At 38.6% G+C, this 18,813-nt stretch overlaps 2 protein-coding genes across 3 annotated transcripts; one reads left to right on the top strand and one right to left on the bottom strand.

Annotated features, from left to right (window-relative positions):
* Nucleotides 1–538: 538 nt before the first annotated feature.
* Nucleotides 539–10,347, bottom strand: phf6 (PHD finger protein 6). 2 transcript variants are annotated; one of them, XM_034689322.1, is made up of 12 exons: nucleotides 10,257–10,347; nucleotides 8,353–8,473; nucleotides 6,049–6,206; nucleotides 5,649–5,750; nucleotides 3,893–4,026; nucleotides 3,747–3,793; nucleotides 3,452–3,612; nucleotides 3,214–3,357; nucleotides 3,020–3,124; nucleotides 2,779–2,912; nucleotides 1,498–1,627; nucleotides 539–1,348 (listed from the first exon to the last, which is right to left on the bottom strand). In XM_034689322.1, the coding sequence occupies exons 3-11, from the start codon at nucleotides 6,178–6,180 to the stop codon at nucleotides 1,498–1,500; spliced, it is 1,089 nt and encodes a 362-aa protein (XP_034545213.1). In that variant the 5' UTR covers nucleotides 6,181–6,206; nucleotides 8,353–8,473; nucleotides 10,257–10,347; the 3' UTR covers nucleotides 539–1,348. The 2 variants fall into 2 exon arrangements, with proteins under 2 accessions (XP_034545213.1, XP_034545212.1); XM_034689321.1 differs by lacking the exon at nucleotides 10,257–10,347 and having other exon boundaries at nucleotides 8,353–8,505.
* On the top strand, nucleotides 10,225–17,518 carry cab39l1 (calcium binding protein 39, like 1). Its single transcript, XM_034689323.1, has 9 exons — nucleotides 10,225–10,679; nucleotides 11,588–11,725; nucleotides 11,820–11,984; nucleotides 12,067–12,185; nucleotides 12,939–13,107; nucleotides 13,192–13,251; nucleotides 13,335–13,400; nucleotides 13,539–13,682; nucleotides 14,129–17,518. Exons 2-9 carry the CDS (start codon nucleotides 11,609–11,611, stop codon nucleotides 14,318–14,320), a joined length of 1,032 nt encoding a protein of 343 aa, XP_034545214.1. The 5' UTR covers nucleotides 10,225–10,679; nucleotides 11,588–11,608; the 3' UTR covers nucleotides 14,321–17,518.
* The last annotated feature ends 1,295 nt before the right edge of the window (nucleotides 17,519–18,813 follow it).

Raw genomic sequence — 18,813 nt, 5'->3', positions numbered from 1 at the left:
CTGATACCTCTCTGCACACTTTGCATGGTTTCCCTGTACAGTAGTTTTAAACAGAGCATAAACTCTGCTGATACAATTAAAAGTTATATAAACGCAACATGACCTATAAATACTCAATCTACAATATCAATTCTGCATATTGTTCCTCATATATATGAAGAGATTAATACCAGTAACTCTGCAGGTTTAACATGTGTGTTAAGTGGAGGTATAACCATCAAATTAATAGTAAAACCTCCACATAACACATTAGTCAAGAGACCTTCTTCTATCCCTTTCCACTTCTTTACTGTTATCACATTAAACCAGGGCTTTGGTGATGATTTGTTTAAGCACATAAATCTTTTTCTACATGTAAATAAAATCAAGGTATCAAAATCAGGTATCAATGCAGAGCACTGAAGCAGTGGGTAGGTAAGGCCTTATAGCTATAGTTACATTCCTCTTTTCACCTCTAACACCCCGTAACCCACCTTGACTACCGTTTGTGTTTTAAACAGTATATAAACACATTCTGAAAAAAGACTCAGCTTACCCATTAAATGTGTAAAATAAAATCATTTCTATTTCCAAACATCCATGAGTACATTTGTAGAGATACAAGTAACAGTACATCAAACAAAGTCAAGCCAACTTTTCCAAAGAGCTCTACTTTGCCCTTTAGCAGCTAAATAAAAAAGCCACCTTTAACAGTGGAAAAGTACAAGTGCATGCTGGCAAAACTTGTTACTGTGACCGTCTGAATCCAGATATTCAAAATTACTCATGATGATAATACAGTAGCAAAATATTACATATCAAGAAAAAAAGGCTAACATCAAAAGAGTATTTTTAAGATATGATTACAGAAACAAAGTAATCAAACTGCACAACTTGATAGACTAGTAACAAAACAGACCCCTCTTAAAAGTGAGTCCTTCAGGAGCTAAGGAAGAGCAAGAATGTATCGATTTCAGCAAGTGTGGGTCATGTAATCAGTGGGAGCATGTGCGGTAAGTGACAATCAAAAGATCAGTCAATCAGATCTCATTCACTGCAATAATACATGTTTGAAACTGAGGCCGTAAACTGAGTCTCAGAAAGGTAAGTATCTTCACGGTCCTGCAGGAGTCCAGTTCTCTGCACAGAACCACCAGTCAGTGATAAGCTCAAAACAGGGTTTCATGAAGAAGACATCTGGTGGCGGTTTTGGCCTCCCGTCTGTTTACTGGGAGAAGCCGTGTGAACAAATCGTGGAGGCTTGAGGACCACGATTTTGTGAGTAGGCTAAGATAAAGTATAAAAACATTTCACTCCCTTGTCTTTTAATTCTTCTGTATTCACTCCACGTCACATCCAAACGGCCAACCTGAAAGACAGGCATCATTGAATAACAGCAAGGTCTTCAACTTTCCTCATTGCATCCACTGATGCAATGAGGAAACAATGAAGCACCAAATATAAAACGTGGAAGTCATTCAAGGTTTCTATTCAAACAGCCTTTACAAATACACATACCTAGTTGCCGTTCACTTGCATTGATGGGGTTCCCCCACGGTCAATTGCTGCTCTCTCTCTACTGCGGTTCTCACGTTCCTCGTCTTCCTCATCCCGCTCCTCGTTGCCGCTGTGGTTCTTACAATATAGTCTAAGAACAAAATACACTCTGTGATTTTCTTGTGAAGCCAGTGACAATTTTACACATGGTAGACAATTCCATTCCATTTAATGTTATGAAATGTAATGTAATTTAATGTAATGTAATTCAAATATATTCTAAGTAATTGAAATGCTATGCTATTATAGTGTATTCAATTCCGTAATATTCCATTCAATGCTATTTCATTCTTTTCAAAATCAATACTATTGTATTTTATTCACATCAGTTCAGTTCTATGCAATACTATTCTATTCTATCGCCTTGTATTCTACACAATTCAAACCATTAAATTCAATACTATTCTATTCAAATTCAATTAGTTGAATTCAAGTCAATACTTCTCCATTTCATTCAAATAAATTCCTTTTAAACCTTCTTTATTGAAATTAATTCCATCCCATTCTACTCTGTTTAATACTATTCTATTATTTTTTATTCTATTCAAATCTACTCTATTCTATTGTATCTCATTCTATTCCAGTCCAACCAATTCAATTAGATTCAATACTATTCTAGTCTTTCCATTCTATCATATTAAATCAATTCAATACTATTCCATTTCATTCGAATCAATTCCTTTAAATCTTCCCTATTCAAATCTATTCCATTCCATACCATTCTACTCTGTTCACTACTATTCTATTCTATTCCAGTCCAACAAAATCAATTCAATTCAATTTAATTCAATTTAATTCAATACTATTATATTCAAATCTTTTTTTATACTATTCTTTTCTTTCCATTCTATTCTATTCTATTCTATTAAAATCAAATCAAATCAAATCAATTCTATTCTATTCTAATTCATGCCATTAATCTATTCTATTCAGTACTTTTCTATTCCATTCAACTCTTTTCTATTGTATTCATATCAATTCAATACTATTTTGTTATATTCTATTCAAATCAATTCAGTCTCACTCTATTCTGGACTATTAACTGTAGAAAAACTTTGGTCATCATATGTTAAAAATGATATCAGTACTAACAGTGTGCAAGTTATCTTGTGGTGTGAATTACTGTCATTTGAGGGGAATATCTCCAGGTGAATAATCCACAGTACAAAACTACAGTAAATTAAGCTACCTCCATGACTTTTGGTCATCGCAAACAGGATTGTTTCGAGAAATAAAGCTCACTTGTAGATGCCACGAGCCATGTTTTCAATGTACTTGGCTTTGTCCTGCAGGCCACAGTGATAGTGGTAGGTCTTAACACATGCCTTGATTTCACACCCAATGGTAGCACCCAACTGGGTGCAGAGTGTACATTTCTGAAAGAAACAAAAAAAGGAAGCCAACAATATTTTAGTTCTACAACTGAAAGGAGTTTCATTCTATTTAAAAACATTTCCTTTAAATAAACAACAAATGTTCCCACCATTCTTTTCCCTCTCTTGATTTCTTGGATGACCGTTTTCACATCAAAGTTCCCAAATTCAGCCCGTGACGTTGTGGTCAGCTGCACCGTCCCCGATGAAAACAGCTGAGAGGTATCAATGCATCACATAAAGATGTAAGGATTATTATTGTCAAAGCACACTGACAGCAAATGCATCAAAACAACAACCTTACCATGCATTTGTAGTGTGCAGCCACTTTTTTAGAGTTATCACTATGAAGCATGCCCCGTGTTTCATTCTCTTCGTCACCTGCATGACAGAAGCCACATCGCTGGCCGCCATCACCTGGGCTGGCCCGTAGAGGTGACCTGTCCCGCTGAATCACGAAGCAACAATCAGGCCACACACAGTGAAGAGACTATCGAGTACATTTTACAAACTGTATCAAGTGAATGAACTTAATGCCTTACATGGGAGGAACTTTCTTCGTCTGCAGCCTGCGAGGAGGCAGAGCGGGTGTCTTCTGATGCGCCACGAGATCCAGCCTTGGCTCTCCCCTTCTCAAACCTACCCCGGCCTCTACTCAGTGGAGGCGAGGAGTCAGAATCATTGGCCACACCTTCCTCTCCATCTATGGTTTTACATTGTGTCATTAAAGAACATCTCACAGTGATGGATAACTGGATAGCAATGATCATAATACAAACAAGTCAGATCTATGGGACTGGGTATAATGGTGCACTGAGGGTATTATGCATATCTTGCCTTGAAGTCCATCTTGCGAAGCGTCCCGATGTTTGCGGCAGTAAACACTGTTTTGGGGCAAATCAATTTGAAGCGTACATTAATAACAAACATCTTTATTTGTTGCATATTAACTTGTTGAAGAACTCAAAAGTAGATTCACTTACAGGTAAATCCCTTGTGAGGGATTCTCTTTGATCTGGGCTTTGTCCTTGACAGCACAATAATAGTGATACGTCCTCCGGCACGTCTTCACATCACAGCCGATTGTAGCACCCGGTCTGTGACACGAAGAGCACATCTGAAGAGAAAAACACAGACCTTCATCATTCAGAAACACGTCATCTACACAAATAAACAACCTTTTTCACTCATTCACAATAACCGTCTGCTCAGGATGTGATGAGTCCATTAGTGATGTGAATGTGTTTTAATCTGAATAGTAGTTTTTCTCTGGAGATCATGGGGCACTGGCAGACATGCAATCTAAAATAACACCATCGTGAGACAATCCTTTTTGTTGTGACAAACTGAAAATGCTGGAGGGAAAACAACAAGGAGCACAAATAAGCACACAAGACTTAAAAAAGCTGAACATCAGCAAACAGCTTCACTGTAATAGAGTATACAAACACCTGTACATTCATCCAAACATGAAATTCTAGATGTTAGACAGGAAGGGCTGATATTTCTTTAAAGAGGAGATACAACACAAGAATTACTGGCCAGTGTCAGCGTCATTCTGTTCACATGCTCATGTATAAACTGTGATTATACAGAATAGGAATGAAGAGTAAAAACTGAGTTATAGACACAGAGGAAGCTATAACAAGAAGGTGTCTAGAGTTTGGGTACCACATGTTCAAGAAATCAGCCTGTTTCAGGAAATGCATCATCTATTTTAGTATCTAAAAAAACCAGGAAGTTAAATCAAATAGATGCAGTGTGTATTTGTGTGTACATTTAGACAACTTAAATTACCAGCTGTCCTTTTATATTTAGTGACTTTCCACAGACAAAGCTTTTCTTATTTTTACCAAACTTGGTTCAGCCTTTTACCAGCAGCTCAGACAATATGAAGATAAATATATGCTATATACATTAACATTGTTCAGTATTGTGGTATCTATAAGAACTGTTAAATAAACAGATAATTTGGAGCTGCAAGCTCTTTATCTTTTGCTGATAAGTATGAAAAGAAAGCTGTTTTGTTTGGAATGGTGGTTGCAAAAAAACTAATACTAAGAGTGTGGAAGATGGACTCTGTGCCCCCCTCTGATCTGTGGCAGGGAGAAATGGCAAACACTCTGCATCTTGAGAGAGTGAGATTCCACAAAGAAGACAGGGGAAGTGTGTTCAATAAGATTTGGGACCCTTTGCTAAACTTTCTTTGTGGCAAAGATTAATATTCTGTGTCATAACTGCACCATCCTGCTGCAAATATATGTCTTCACGTTTTTGTTTTTTTTTTCCTGATAAGAACTGCTTAAGACAAAGTTTTAATGTGATCAAGGCTGCTATTGCAACAGACGTGCTCTTTTTGTTGTTGTTACTTTTTTATTTTTATAGTTTCCTTTTGGGAGGGGGGTGGGTTAGCTTTTATTTTTAGGTTTGCTGTTTTTTTGCTAAGTATTTTCTATGTTTATAAAAGCAATAAATATATTTTCAAAAAAATAAACAGATAATGAAGAGTGCAGCTATCACATTCAGTATTAAGACTACCTGCTGTTCTTCACATTTGTACTAAAGACCTGTTTTGTTCGTTGAAAACGCTCTGACTATGTTATGCAGCCCTAATCAACACTTACATTTAAATGTATTGACAGCATCCTAATCACAAAGGTTCAAATATGTTCCCCTTTTTGAATGTTTCTCCACTTCTCTGTGATCAGTACCACACTGTGAGGGACAGCAGTTACTTACCAGTTTGTTTCCCCTCTTGATCTCCTTTTTCACATCCTCAATGGAAAATCCTCCAATGGTTTCACTGCCTGAGGGAGATGTGACCAAGGCAGAGGAGAAAAGCTGCAAACACATTTATCCCCCAAAAAAAAAACAGGTATCAAATTTAAAAACTGTGCTGGGTTTAACAGAGATTACAGTTCATTTCAAAGAGATAAGTTTTGTTTATGCTGAATTATATTTTAAAGTCATATAATTTATATTTTTTTCATCTTTGAAATACAGACTGTTTCACAAAACAAACCTTTAAAAAATCCACAACTTATTTAGTCTGGACAGTTCACACTTATTTATATGTGAGAAGAGACAGTCTTAAAGAATCACAGGCTGAGAGAGGTTGGGAACAATGAGCTCTCCTCACCATGCACTTATGGTGGGCTGCCACCTTCTGGCTGTCAGACACTAGCAGCTGCCCGCACTCCTTATCCCGGTTGGTCCTACAGAAGGCACATTTGAGCAGCTTTGCTGCGGCTCCCTTCCTCTGTCCTGACATTTCCAAAGGCTTTCTCTGGCCCGACTCTTCAGTTAAAACAAACAAAATATTAATAATTAATCAATTAAATAAAAGTCAAGGCAAGAAAAAGATTAGTTTTCAGTAAACATGATGGTAAAACCCATCCAAATAGACATCATCAAAAGCAGTGTCATTCAGCCTTACCACATCATTTATACCTCCTTATAACAGTATTCATAATCCAGCTCATAATAACAGCTCACGTCTGATTCAAACAGGACACCTCAACAACTCATAACCTCATTTATGACACTCAGAGTCTAATGTAATTGGCAATGTAAAATGTTAAATACAGGATACATTTAGTGACCTGACTTGTTGAACAGAGTGATATGATTGCAGAGTTTTCGTTAACAGTATAAACAACGGCAAGAACATTTGTAAAGGGAACGGAAGTGAATTAAGTGCAAACTGTGTTCTGTAAATCTAGTTTTCCCCAACTAAATTTAATAATGAATAAAACTATTTGGACAGAAAACATTAGAAACTCTTTCCCCTGAGCAGCTTGAACAAAACATAACTGCAGCAGCTAACAACACCAAGCACTGACAGTTTAAAGAAGTCCTCTGCTCTAAAAACTGCTCCATCTACAGGATCACACATGAGGCTCATTGAGCTGTTCAGCGACTACAGTTTCATGCTTTCTTAACTTCTGTTCCTCAACTCTGGTTGATTGAGCTATAGAGAGCTCTGTATGAATAATACACTCAGAAAAAGGTATGCTAAAACTGCAGATCACTGCCAGAGTTATGTGAAACCTGCTCATGTTTGAGGAGGGTAATCAATGATGTATCTTGTATTAATGTTATTGTTACATGTGGTAATTGCAGACAACACTGGCTGACAATGACACATATTCAACAGTCATGCCAGATCTGATAGCAGGAAATCAGTTGGAATAGAAAAAGAAACCAGCAGCAGGACTCTTACCCTGTAGAAACAGATCTGATTAAACCCAGTTTACCTGACCTCCTGGGACTACTTTTAATAAATAAATCCCCCTCTGAGTACCTCTTCATTTCTTTTCCTTTTTGTGAAAGATAAAATGCAGTCCCCATTTTGTAGAAATAATCTGCTGCACTACTTATTCTTAAATGCATAACTTGCATCCTCTCAATTCTAAAAATATAACATAATGCATAAATATGACATTTTAGACTGAGTAGCCTGTTGTGATAAAAGTCTTACACAACACCTGGAGTTGGACTGTTCAGATATAAATATAGTTATCTTTAATTTCAGATGCATTGAACTACACATTTATAAGTGTATCAACATGTATATGCATATATTTTTCTTAAAATCATAAAGTGTGGTTGCAAACAGATGACTGGATCCTTTCGAGTAGACACAACCTCCAAATGTGTGCCGTCATATGCAGAGATAGTCTGCTTCATTGTGCCTATCATGAGCTCCAGGCGCCACATAAATATCAAATATGAGGATTAAATACATAGTCAGTGTTTAATAAAAGCACATAATGAAATGTTTTAATCATAAAAGCAGTGTTCTGCGCCGCCTTGATAGAGCCTTTACAGCCATGATAACAAGGCCAGGATTTCACTGCGGCGGCTCCAGCAGCAGCAGCAGCAGAGCCAGCGTGCAAACACACACACACATCACTCTGCGTGGAAATAACACTAAATATATTTTATTCCACACTCTGATCCTCACTTACAGACTCTCAGGTCACAATCCTGACATATTTAACCATGTTACGCCGATCTTATCGAGAGCAAGGTAATCGTGAAAAGTAGCTCACATTTCTCCTCCAAAGTTTTGAATTAAAGGGGGTGTGTGCCTCTTTCTCCAACAAGCCCACTATAACACAAAACATGTTTCACTATGAACATCTCAACGCCCCGAAACCTCTCACAAGGCCTTTTCATGGAGGGAAATAAAGGTCGAAGGGAGGGAAATGTGACACTTAGATATTATATGTGGCTAGCATCCGATTAAATGAGAATATTTCCCTTTAAATGTGTGAAATGATCATGACAGGCGCGGGTCTTCGAAGTAAAGAGCGCCATACGTGATGTTTCCCTGTGCAGAGAGCAGCTCAGACTGGACCAGCACTACGGCCTGAAACCACAATAGGCCATAAAACACAGCGGCTCCAGACCGGCCTCTGAGACACAGATCACTACTTACCCACTGAGAAGACTTTCCACGCTGATACCAAAACAATCTGGTAAACTGTTCCGAGTAGTGTCTGTGTTTCTTCCCGTCCTTCAGAAGTGATCGTGGGCTTTTCACACTAGCGTCAAGGTTGCTGCAATACACAAGGCAGCGAGAGTTCCGGTCTGTGACTGTCAAAATAAAAGCACCCTTAACGATCGTGTGCTGCAGTCATCCAAACTTGAAAAGATGCATGAGGTCAGTGTTAAAAGGTAACTACTTTATAATGAAAAGAGAAACAAACTCATGACTTAAAATGTTAAGTTTCAATATCCCAAAAGCAGATATGATATAAGGGTGAATCAGAGTGTTGGCTGGTAATTGTATGTATATTAATACTAAGGTGGCCCTGAAGGACAAAACAAATTTACAAAAGATGAAACACTTTTTACAAAGTTGGAGACAAATTTACATTTTGAAAAACATTTTTACATTTTATAAAAGAAAAATACATCAGAAAAACACTTTTACCAAGGCCAAAACAAATTTACATTTAAGGAAACAAATTTACAAACGACGGAGCACTGTTAAGTCTGACTCCTTTTAGCCTGACTCTATTTAGCCTGAGGCTATGTGGTCTGAGGGCGTTTCATCTGAATTCTGACACATGATGAAGGTTTTCCGGAGACATGATGCTTTTTCCTCTGAGGTCTGACACCTCACTCTGAGACCCAAGGATGTCCTAATATGTAAACCATGTCCATCTCTGTTTGGTTTCTCTCCATCAACACAAACTAAATGACCCCTCACTCGATCACTTCTGGATCACTTCCAGTATTTGGTACATTCCCTTTCCGTAAAAATGAAATGTTAATTTGTTTCAGTAATGGTAAAAGTGTTTCATCTTTTTTAAATTTGTTTTCTTAAATGTGAATTTGTTTTGGCCTTGGTAAAAGTGTTTTGCTGATGTAATTTTGTTTTATAAAATGATTTTTTTTTTAACAAAATGTTAATTTGTCTCCAAATTTGTAAAACTGTTTCATTTTTTGTAAATCTGTTTTGTCCTTCAGGGCCACCGTAAAACGAGATGGACATGGTTTACATATTAGGACATCCTCGGGTGTCAGAGAGAGGTGTCAGAGCTCAGCTTAAAAAAGCATCATGTCTCTGGAAAAGCTCCGTCATATCTCCGCAAAACCTTCATCATTTGTCAGAATTCAGATGAAACGGCCTCAGACCACATAGCCTCAGGCTAAACAGAGTCAGGCTAAAAGGAGTCAGACTTAATGGTAAAAGTGTTCCTTGGTTTTTAAAATTGTCTCCAACTTTCTAAAAGTGGTTCACCTTTGTAAATTTGTTTTGTCCTTCAGGGCCACCGTACTGTTTCGTTTCTCTCCATTCCCTTTCTGTAAAAATGAAATGTTAATTTGTTTCAGAAATGGTAAAAGTGTTCCATCGTTTGTAAATTTGTTTCCTTAAATGTAAATTTGCTTTGGCCTTGGTAAAAGTGTTTTGCTAATGTAATTTTCTTTTACAAAATGAAAAAATGTTTTCCAAAATGTTAATTTGTCTCCAAATTTGTGAAAGTGTATCATCTTTTTTAAATGTGTTTTGTCCTTCAGGGCCACCGTATTTTACAAATACTTACACACTGAATGTGTGTTGAAGACTTTATTCAAAAAGGTTGTCTTAACTTTTCGCTTTAAAAACATTATTAAATTGACTTAGCCAGCATTTATTTGTTTAAAACGTCTAGATGTCTTCAAAGTGATGTCTCCAAAATCTAATTTCGCAATTTAAAAATGAGAAGCCTTTTCCTTTCTTCTGAATTTAGGTGCGCTTGGTTTCAGTCGCGGGGCAGCCCGGAGAAGAAGGCCCCCCTAAAGTCTTTAATTTTTCCACTCTCTCTGAGTTTGTAAGAAACGAAACACACGAACCTACAGCGGAGAGGGAGTATCCACAGAGTCTCCTGGTCAAAGTCATTGGATCAAACTTGTGCCAGTCACTTCGTAAAGCACAACATGCCCGCCCAGTGTCCCTGGGATGAAGAGAGGACGGGAGTTTGAACAGAACAGGGAAATGAAGTTGTCAGACAGGCCAGCCCAGCAGCTCTCTCTTTTCAACTAGGCAGCTAGCAAGTGAGGTGACAGACGGTCATTTACATGAAATATCACAGCTATGAAGGTCGGACTCTTCAGCAACTTGTAGCTACAGTCGGTCCACTTGGAAAGCTTCGAGCACAGATCTGAGATAACGCTACAGACCTTTCACAGTAAGCAGCGTTACGGAGGGGAAATAAAGCCTGCTAGCTAACCTTTAGCCACCGAGCCTCCTTCAGCTTCTAAACAAGAGTTCACACGGTGAGTCCTGACAGTCTGGACGGAATATTTCAGCACTTTGTTCCGTGTGTTTTCCTCGGTTCTCTGTGTCAATGTACGGACACTAGTCTGCTTGTTTGTAGCCACAGTAAACTAGGTCACAAGCTAACACAACTTTCATGTAAACGCGAGCGGTGACAGTTTTAACTCCTTTAGAAAACACGTTTAGGAGAGAAAGTTAACCTTTCATGTGTTTGAGCTCGTGTCCACTTGTGAAAGTATTAAAGCAGGACAAACACACCTCAAAAGATCCACTTTAGAGCTCTCAAACCCCTCGTTATCTCTGAGAACTAACTTTTGTAACGTTAGCGACGGTAGCTAGCTCTTCGTGGTGTTCTGGCCTTTGTGAGAGATTGTCAGTCAACACTTGACTTTCAAGTTCTGATCTTTTATCCGATATTCTAACTATCGTTGCTGTGTCCTTAATTCAAGATTCAAGAAAGCTTTATTGCCAAGTGAGCTTTGCACACACAAGGAATTTGACGTGGTGAAAGGTACACTGGTACTTAAGACAGTAAGGACAATAAATATATAAACCTATAAACAAATCAAAAGTTCTCAATAAAAATAAAAATACTATCTGTACAAAGAAAGGTAAAGAAGTACTTTTAAAGACATGAAATAAATTAACTTAGCCTAGGTCAGAATGCACATTTAGCAGATTAATATAATAATATGTTATGGAATAATTTACAATATTGCACATGGCTATGAGGTATTGCACATGTATGTGATGTCTCGCAGGAGTCTTCAGTGCTTTACAGTGTGATGTGTAATGTCCTCAGTGCAGGCTTCTCATTCATTTCCTGATGCTGAGATACAGGAAGTTAATTTGCTTTAATTGCTAATCATCATAATAACCTGAAACAGTGTTTTTTTTATTTGATCAGGGATTGGGATCCTTCACAGCCATGCCTTTTCCTTTTGGGAAGTCTCAGAAGAGTCCGGCTGAGATAGTGAGGAGCTTGAAGGAGAATGTGGCATACATGGAAAAGTTGGATGCTGCAGACAGCAAAAAGTGTGAAAAGGTGAGCAGTGCTTTTTGGTTGTGTTTTATATTCGGGGTGGGGTTCTTGATCTAAACACTTACTGATGTATTTGACTCTTTCTCTTGCTATTAAGGTTGCAGAGGAGGCCTCCAAAAACCTGGCTTCACTGAAGGAGATTCTTAGTGGGACAGGTGACAAGGAGCCTCAAACGGAAGCAGTAGCTCAGCTTGCACAAGAGCTGTACAATACCAACCTGTTAATTGCTCTCATCGCTAACCTGCAGAAGATTGATTTTGAGGTGAGGAACTTATGTTACTAGTAAACTTTATATATCAGCACCTGAGCTATCATGTTTCTGATCTCTTTTCTTTCTTTTACAGGGGAAGAAGGATGTGGTTCATTTGTTCAGCAACATCGTGAGACGTCAGATTGGCACCCGTACACCCACTGTAGAATACATCTCTACACACCCACAGATCCTCTTCATGCTTCTGAAAGGGTAGGTTACAGGAGCTTAGTATTTGGTGCATGTTTGAGGACAAGCTGAATACGTACGGTTATGTTCTTTTAAAGGTTACTTTAAACCATGATCAAATGATTTTGTCACAGCGGCTTAAATGCTTTTTTTATTAAATCATGTTCCCCTAACATGCCTTGTGATTTTCTACATTACCTGGTATGTGTTTCAACAACTCCCAGAGAGACGAGCATGAACATGTTGCATTCAGCTGTGGGTTACACATGTAGATGACAGGAGTGATAGTCAAATGCTGATATCACAGCTCCAAAAATCCCAGTAATCCAGCGTACTCAGAGAGCACTGTGACTCACAGCTGCACTGCATTAGGGTTTGTTTCTGCTGGATCAATTGTTGTACTTTGCCAATTGCCACTTCTGGAATGGATTTATTCTGCTATGGTTTTGAACTTGTCATGTCTACATGAGCATTTAGTCTGATTGTTAGAGATGGACATAAAACAGGAAACATTTTACATTGATCTTTCAGACACTCAGCCTACATTTGGTTTGTTGTCATCAGCCACAGACAAAAAACCTCACCATGGGAAATTAGGCCCATTAAAAAAAAAAGTTCATCAGTACAAATACAGACTTCATGCCACATTAGTGAAGTAACTTCTACTATTTGCTGTTTTTGTTTGCATTTCATCCACAGTGTTTGTTTTATAACTAGTTTATGTTGAAATCTGATGATACTGATGACTTTGCCTGACATGTGTTAACGTGCGCACAGATACGAGAGTGCAGAAGTAGCTCTGAACTGTGGAATGATGCTGAGGGAGTGCCTGCGGCACGAGCCTTTGGCACGGACAGTGCTCTTCTCTGAAGATTTTTACTGCTTCTTCCGTTACGTGGAGCTCTCAACCTTCGACATTGCCTCAGATGCTTTTGCTTCATTCAAGGTATATTGCACTCTTTCTTCATTTTCATCTTCTTAATAAAAAAAGTTTGTGTCTGATATCTTGGTTTCTTCCACTCCATCATAGGATCTCCTCACAAGACACAAGATCATGTGTGCGGATTTCCTGGAGAATAATTATGACAGGGTGAGCTTTAAAGTGCTGATTTTGATCCTACATTTGAATATTGCTAATACTGTGTCTAACATACTTATACAATGTCCTACCAGGTGTTTACAGAATACGAGAAGCTCCTGCATTCTGACAACTATGTAACAAAGCGTCAGTCTCTGAAGGTAAAAGCTCAGCTGCTTTGTCAGATCGGAAGTTTACTTTTATTTTAGAGACAGATACCAGTGACCAACATGGCCACTGGATTCTTTTGACTGTAGTGTGCTAAGTGAAGTGTTCAAAAGTTATATTTTATGTTTCAGCTTCTTGGGGAACTTCTGCTGGATAGACACAACTTCACTGTCATGACAAAATACATCAGCCGGGCGGAGAACTTAAAGCTAATGATGAACATGCTACGAGACAACAGCCGGAACATCCAGTTTGAAGCATTCCATGTCTTCAAGGTGGGCACTGTCTGTCTGTCTGTCTGTCTGTCTGTCTGTCTGTCTGTCTGTCTGTCTGTCTGTCTGTCTGTCTGTCTGTCTGTCTGTCTGCCTGCCTGCCTGCCTGCCTGCCTGCCTGCCTGCCTGCCTGCCTGCCTGCCTGCCTGCCTGCCTGCCTGCCTGTCTGTCTGTCTGTCTGTCTGTCTGTCTGTCTGTCTGTCTGCCTGCCTGCCTGCCTGCCTGCCTGCCTGCCTGCCTGCCTGCCTGCCTGTCTGTCTGTCTGTCTGTCTGCCTGCCTGCCTGTCTGCCTGTCTGCCTGTCTGTCTGTCTGCCTGTCTGTCTGTCTGCCTGCCTGCCTGTCTGCCTGTCTGCCTGTCTTGGGGTTTGTATACATGTAGCCATCTGAGTCCGAGAGCAACTCTTCAAACTATAATTTCCGATTCTCACATGGCCTCTCCTTCTTGTAGGTGTTTGTTGCAAACCCAAACAAGACTCAGCCCGTGCTGGACATCCTGCTGAAGAACCAAACCAAACTTGTGGAATTCCTGAGCCATTTCCAGACGGACAGAGCCGAGGATGAGCAGTTCTGCGATGAGAAGAACTATCTGATTAAGCAGATCCGCGACCTAAAGAGGCCCGCTGCTCCAGAGGAAGCTTAAAGGAGTGAGGTTGAACTGCTCCATCAGGTTGTAGATGTACAGGTGGTGGCTAGGGCTGCAGAGGGCTAAGAGACAGCATAAACATGCTTCATTAAGAGTCAATATTAACTCCAAACTATAGGAAAGAAAAGTAATAATAACTTCCTTCACTTTTATTTCTGTGTGGATGTGGAGGTGATTTCCATCCACTGCAACCTGATTGGGCCGAGAACTGTTATTAAACCATAGTGCTCCCTCTTAGATGATAATGACATGCATTTAGTCTGTTCTTGAAATGTTGGACCTTAAACTGTTACCCTTCCACACACTTTGTCACTGGCCCCTATTCACAGCCGACACGAGCTCTGAGCTGCTCTTTAAATCTTTCTCAGAAACTTGTCCATATTTTAATGATTGAAAAGCTGAGAAGCAAATATATTATTTTTCTAATGTAGCTTCATGGTAAAAAGTTAAAATCATACAGTAACTCTTCTCTGAACATTGTTTAGTCTGACTAAATACATAGCTTTGTTTTATTGCCTTATTGTAAGCAGTTGTGTTGTACAGGTTATAAATGATCTGATATATGGCTTTGGTAGAGTTACATGTGGATCATATTGGCCAGGTCAGCACATAGATGGTTTTCGGTGATTAATGCGTACCTGTCTGGCCTTTGGTTGGTTGTGTGAGAGGTGACAGAGGTCAGAAATGATCCTGCAGTGCAGTTTTTGCAGAAGCATTAGCTGGTACAGGAAGAGAAAATCAAACCCATAGAAGAATCAATTAATTGTGCTGTGATTTTGGGGCTGCGCTCAGTGAGGCTTACATGACTGAAATAGAAACAAGGCATCAGATAATGCTGCAGGGTACCAGCCATCCATTCCCCGCTAACATGAACAGCCAGGATATACCAATTGATCTCACTGGGAGCATTTCATTTCATCCGCACAAACTGAGCAAACAGAGCGGTGATTCATTTAAAACAAGGATTTAACCAACAGTAAATTCAGGGGGGTTTTAATTACTTGATGAATGTCAGAGGGACTTCTCATTCACAGCTTGAGCGCTGCATAACACAAGAATATTATTGCAGTTTACACAGAGGTGTTGCCCACAAGGATGCATCACAAGTATGTTACACTTCAAATCTGTGATGTTCATATGAGGGCGAAATGTCTCCTTCAAAAACAGCTGACGTGCTGGAGAGGCTTTACACTGACTGTTGTTGGGGTTACTTTTCTCATTTCATTTAGTCATTGAACATTTAAGAAACATCTGATCTTACACTGGATCTGAGAATGAGGCAGGCTTCAGGTATTGGGGATGTTTATTTGCCCTAACTAACTGGACCACCTGACTCTTGTGTAAACAGTGACTCCTGTTCATACAGTCTTTAAACTTCAAATAATCCATGAGAAAAGATGGTGGCAGATTCTTAAACACGTAAAAGGTTTAGAATATGATATCTTCGTTGAAAAGAAAAAATCTGATGGAGCTTAATCATCAATTTTATAACCATCAGTTTTAATAGATTACTCTGCAACATGCCTGTGATGCATCAGGAAGTACACCTTACCAGATAATAACCACATGTACTGTTAAAACAAGAATGAGTTTGTTTTGGATGATGAGCACTGAATTTATTTAACTCCTCACATGCATCACTGATCGGTTACCTTTCAGTAAAAGACATCTGTTGAAATAATTGCCTTACTGAAGCCGTTGTCAGCGACATGGCATATTAGGGATTTCAAAGATTTGATCGTCTGTACGCACAGTCTTCTAGTATATACCTCATGGGATTTGAGTTTGCAAATGCTGTGTTCTATTTACTTTCCTTCCTCTGCAAATTATTTTATTTCACAACTTAAAAGGCACAATAGTGGTTTGTATGCATGCCTGAACTCGACGTATGAGTTCAAACTAGAACAGGGACTGCGACCTGGTTTTCACAGTGGAAAGCTAGATTTTAAACTGAAACTTTCATTTGGTGGTGCCACACAAAGGTTAATTCATAATGAATTGCAGTGTGGTACCTGGTGATGAACTTTGCCTTATTTAAAGACATTTAATAGATGGTAATAATAATGTAAATCTCCAGACCTCTTAATTTGTTTTTAAACCAAAGTCAATATGAAAAGGGTAAAATGTACATTTCAAGTTCAACGCATGAACAGTTGATTTCTCAGATTCATATGTGGTCTGTTTTGTAATCCACTTCATTCTGCTCTGGTGTTAGTCTGTGATTGTTCATGCATTTCTGTTGCAGATCCACCAACTACAACAGGAGTAGTTCTCCAGTGGTGATTAACTGTTTTTTACAGGAGTCACTGTCTGGTTTTCTGCCCCAGGTAGTCACTAGGTAGCATCAGGCCTTTATGGATCCATACAATCATTTGAGAAATCTGCTGCGAATGTGGCACAACGCGCTTAAATAGACTGAAGTCCTCCACACAGTACACGCTCACGTCATCTGTCTGAAACTAAGTTTGCCTCACAATGTATTTCTACAAAAACTCCTATGGTATTCAACATTTCAACTTCTCTGTGATCCTTTATTTTGACTTGATAGTTTTCAAAACTATGTTAATGCAGTGGACTTAACCCACATACGCAGGAGTCATTATCAATACGTGTCTGACCACAAACAAACTCACAGCTTGCTGACAAACAGAGGTTACATAACAGGCAAACTTATGTAACAACACCCAACGTTACCAGACTCTTATCTACCACATGAAGATCCATGTTACATACATACCAAAAAATATTCTTAATTTTTTAATCTGAACGTGCACGCAAACTTTCTTCAACTGTCACAAGTCATGACGTGCACTCTGTGGAGGACATGCTGTACACAGACATCCCATCAGAGGGAGCTGTTTGCAACAATTGGCATCTTGCACAAGTTGTATAAACAAAGCATTTCATGTTTCTTAACCCTACCTCTAATTATGAGTATATAAATGAATGGTAATATTTTATAGACGTCAACACAAATTCCTTAAGATCAATGCTATATATTTGATGATTCAGAGCTTTCTGTTTATATCTTGGTTGTGCTTTACTTTTTTACTTTGTTGCCTTCTTTTTTTTTTCCCTTCTCTTTCCACTTCTGGATGTTTTCTTTATTTACCATGGGAGCGAATTATCTGTAAATAACTTTATAAAGGATAAAGTGTGAGAGCATTCATCAAAATAAAACTTTATGGAAATGTATTTTTGTGTGGCTTTCACTGAAACATTGACCAACAACTTCATCCATGATACTTGTTTGGTTTCATCAGTTAGAGCCAGAAGAGAAATTAATTATTGGTATATATGGTGAAGTAAGCTAAAGGATATTATATCAAATCCACCTGAGAAAGAACTGCAGATACAGGACCTCTAAGAGTTGAGTATCATAATGAGAACTGTTAAAATGAAATCTTTCTATAACTGTATAACTTCTCACTGGTCCTTGAAAATACCACCTGGGTTTAGTTTCTGGTCTGAACAGGAAACCAAATCGTAATTAAGAAGCTTGGTTTCTTTCGCTGGCTTAAAGAAGTGAGGTAAAAGTCATCTGGATACTGGCTCAACTCCTGCGTAACACCCTGCTGCTTTTCATAAATAATGGCTACCCTGGTAGAGTTGTGGCCTTCTGCGGAAAAAAAACTTGATTGACAGGATGACTGTAAGAAAAATTCACCTTTAAAATTAATGAATGAAGCTAAAAAAACAAGCATGCTTGTATACTTTTAATTTATATTCTTGTAAAACATTTGAAGAAACCTAATATATCAAATTTCTGAACATAGCCAGTGGTGGAGAAAGTACACGTATTCATTACTTAAGTCCAGGTATAGATCCTCCTGGTCATTACTGCAATACAAGTGAGAGTTGTTCCATCAAATTATTACTTCCGTTTAAGTACTGGAGTACTTGCTTTTAAAAGTACTTAAGTATTCAAAGTACTTTTTTAAATATCTCAAAACGTATTTTCACAAAGCATGAGTGCAGTCAAGAATGCTTGGGTGAACATTCTGCTACATTATGTTTGTCTAGAAAACATTATTTCATATCTAAAAAGTATACCATGAAATATAAACTAAGTTACTACAAGCACAGACAAGTTTCAAATGTTCATCTGGAATAAAACCAGTGGGTTAGCTACAGACCTCCACATGCTTTCTCAGGTTAGATGCTGATGTTTTGTAGGCTGGGATGAAGTTTGTGTGGTAAACAGATCAGGGATTTATAACAATATGAATCATTCTTTAATTCTAAAACCTCGAACCTGAGTTTAAAATATAGCCGTGGTGTTCAGGTAGAGAATTAACAACCTTCTCGGCCGTAGCCATCATCACCATGACTAAATGAACAGACTGATCTGAATAAGGCTTGATCTGCATTTACTCTACACTCAACCGAGGTACGGCTACACCATTGAGACAAACCAAACCCAAGGACACGAACAGTTTACGGTCTTTGGGATCTGATTTCAGAAAATAAAATACAATTCATGAGCTGAC

This window comes from Notolabrus celidotus, chromosome 8 (genome assembly GCF_009762535.1).
Source record: "Notolabrus celidotus isolate fNotCel1 chromosome 8, fNotCel1.pri, whole genome shotgun sequence".
In the NCBI taxonomy this organism is placed as follows: Eukaryota; Metazoa; Chordata; class Actinopteri; order Labriformes; family Labridae; genus Notolabrus; species Notolabrus celidotus.
The sequence above is the reverse complement of the archived record's forward strand: the minus strand, read 5'-3'. Positions and strand labels throughout refer to the sequence as shown.

What these genes read in the sequence shown, in the direction of transcription:
- phf6 (XM_034689322.1), bottom strand. Translation starts at nt 6,180, where the DNA reads ATGTCAGGACAGAGGAAGGGAGCCGCAGCAAAGCTGCTCAAATGTGCC. An exon ending in CAGCCCACCATAAGTGCATG is followed by an intron (nt 5,751 to 6,048) that starts GTGAGGAGAGCT and finishes ATGTGTTTGCAG; the next exon opens with CTTTTCTCCTCTGCCTTGGT. An exon ending in ACGAAGAAAGTTCCTCCCAT is followed by an intron (nt 3,358 to 3,451) that starts GTAAGGCATTAA and finishes TTCGTGATTCAG; the next exon opens with CGGGACAGGTCACCTCTACG.
- cab39l1 (XM_034689323.1), top strand. Translation starts at nt 11,609, where the DNA reads ATGCCTTTTCCTTTTGGGAAGTCTCAGAAGAGTCCGGCTGAGATAGTG. An exon ending in ACAGCAAAAAGTGTGAAAAG is followed by an intron (nt 11,726 to 11,819) that starts GTGAGCAGTGCT and finishes CTTGCTATTAAG; the next exon opens with GTTGCAGAGGAGGCCTCCAA. An exon ending in TGGAGAATAATTATGACAGG is followed by an intron (nt 13,252 to 13,334) that starts GTGAGCTTTAAA and finishes ATGTCCTACCAG; the next exon opens with GTGTTTACAGAATACGAGAA.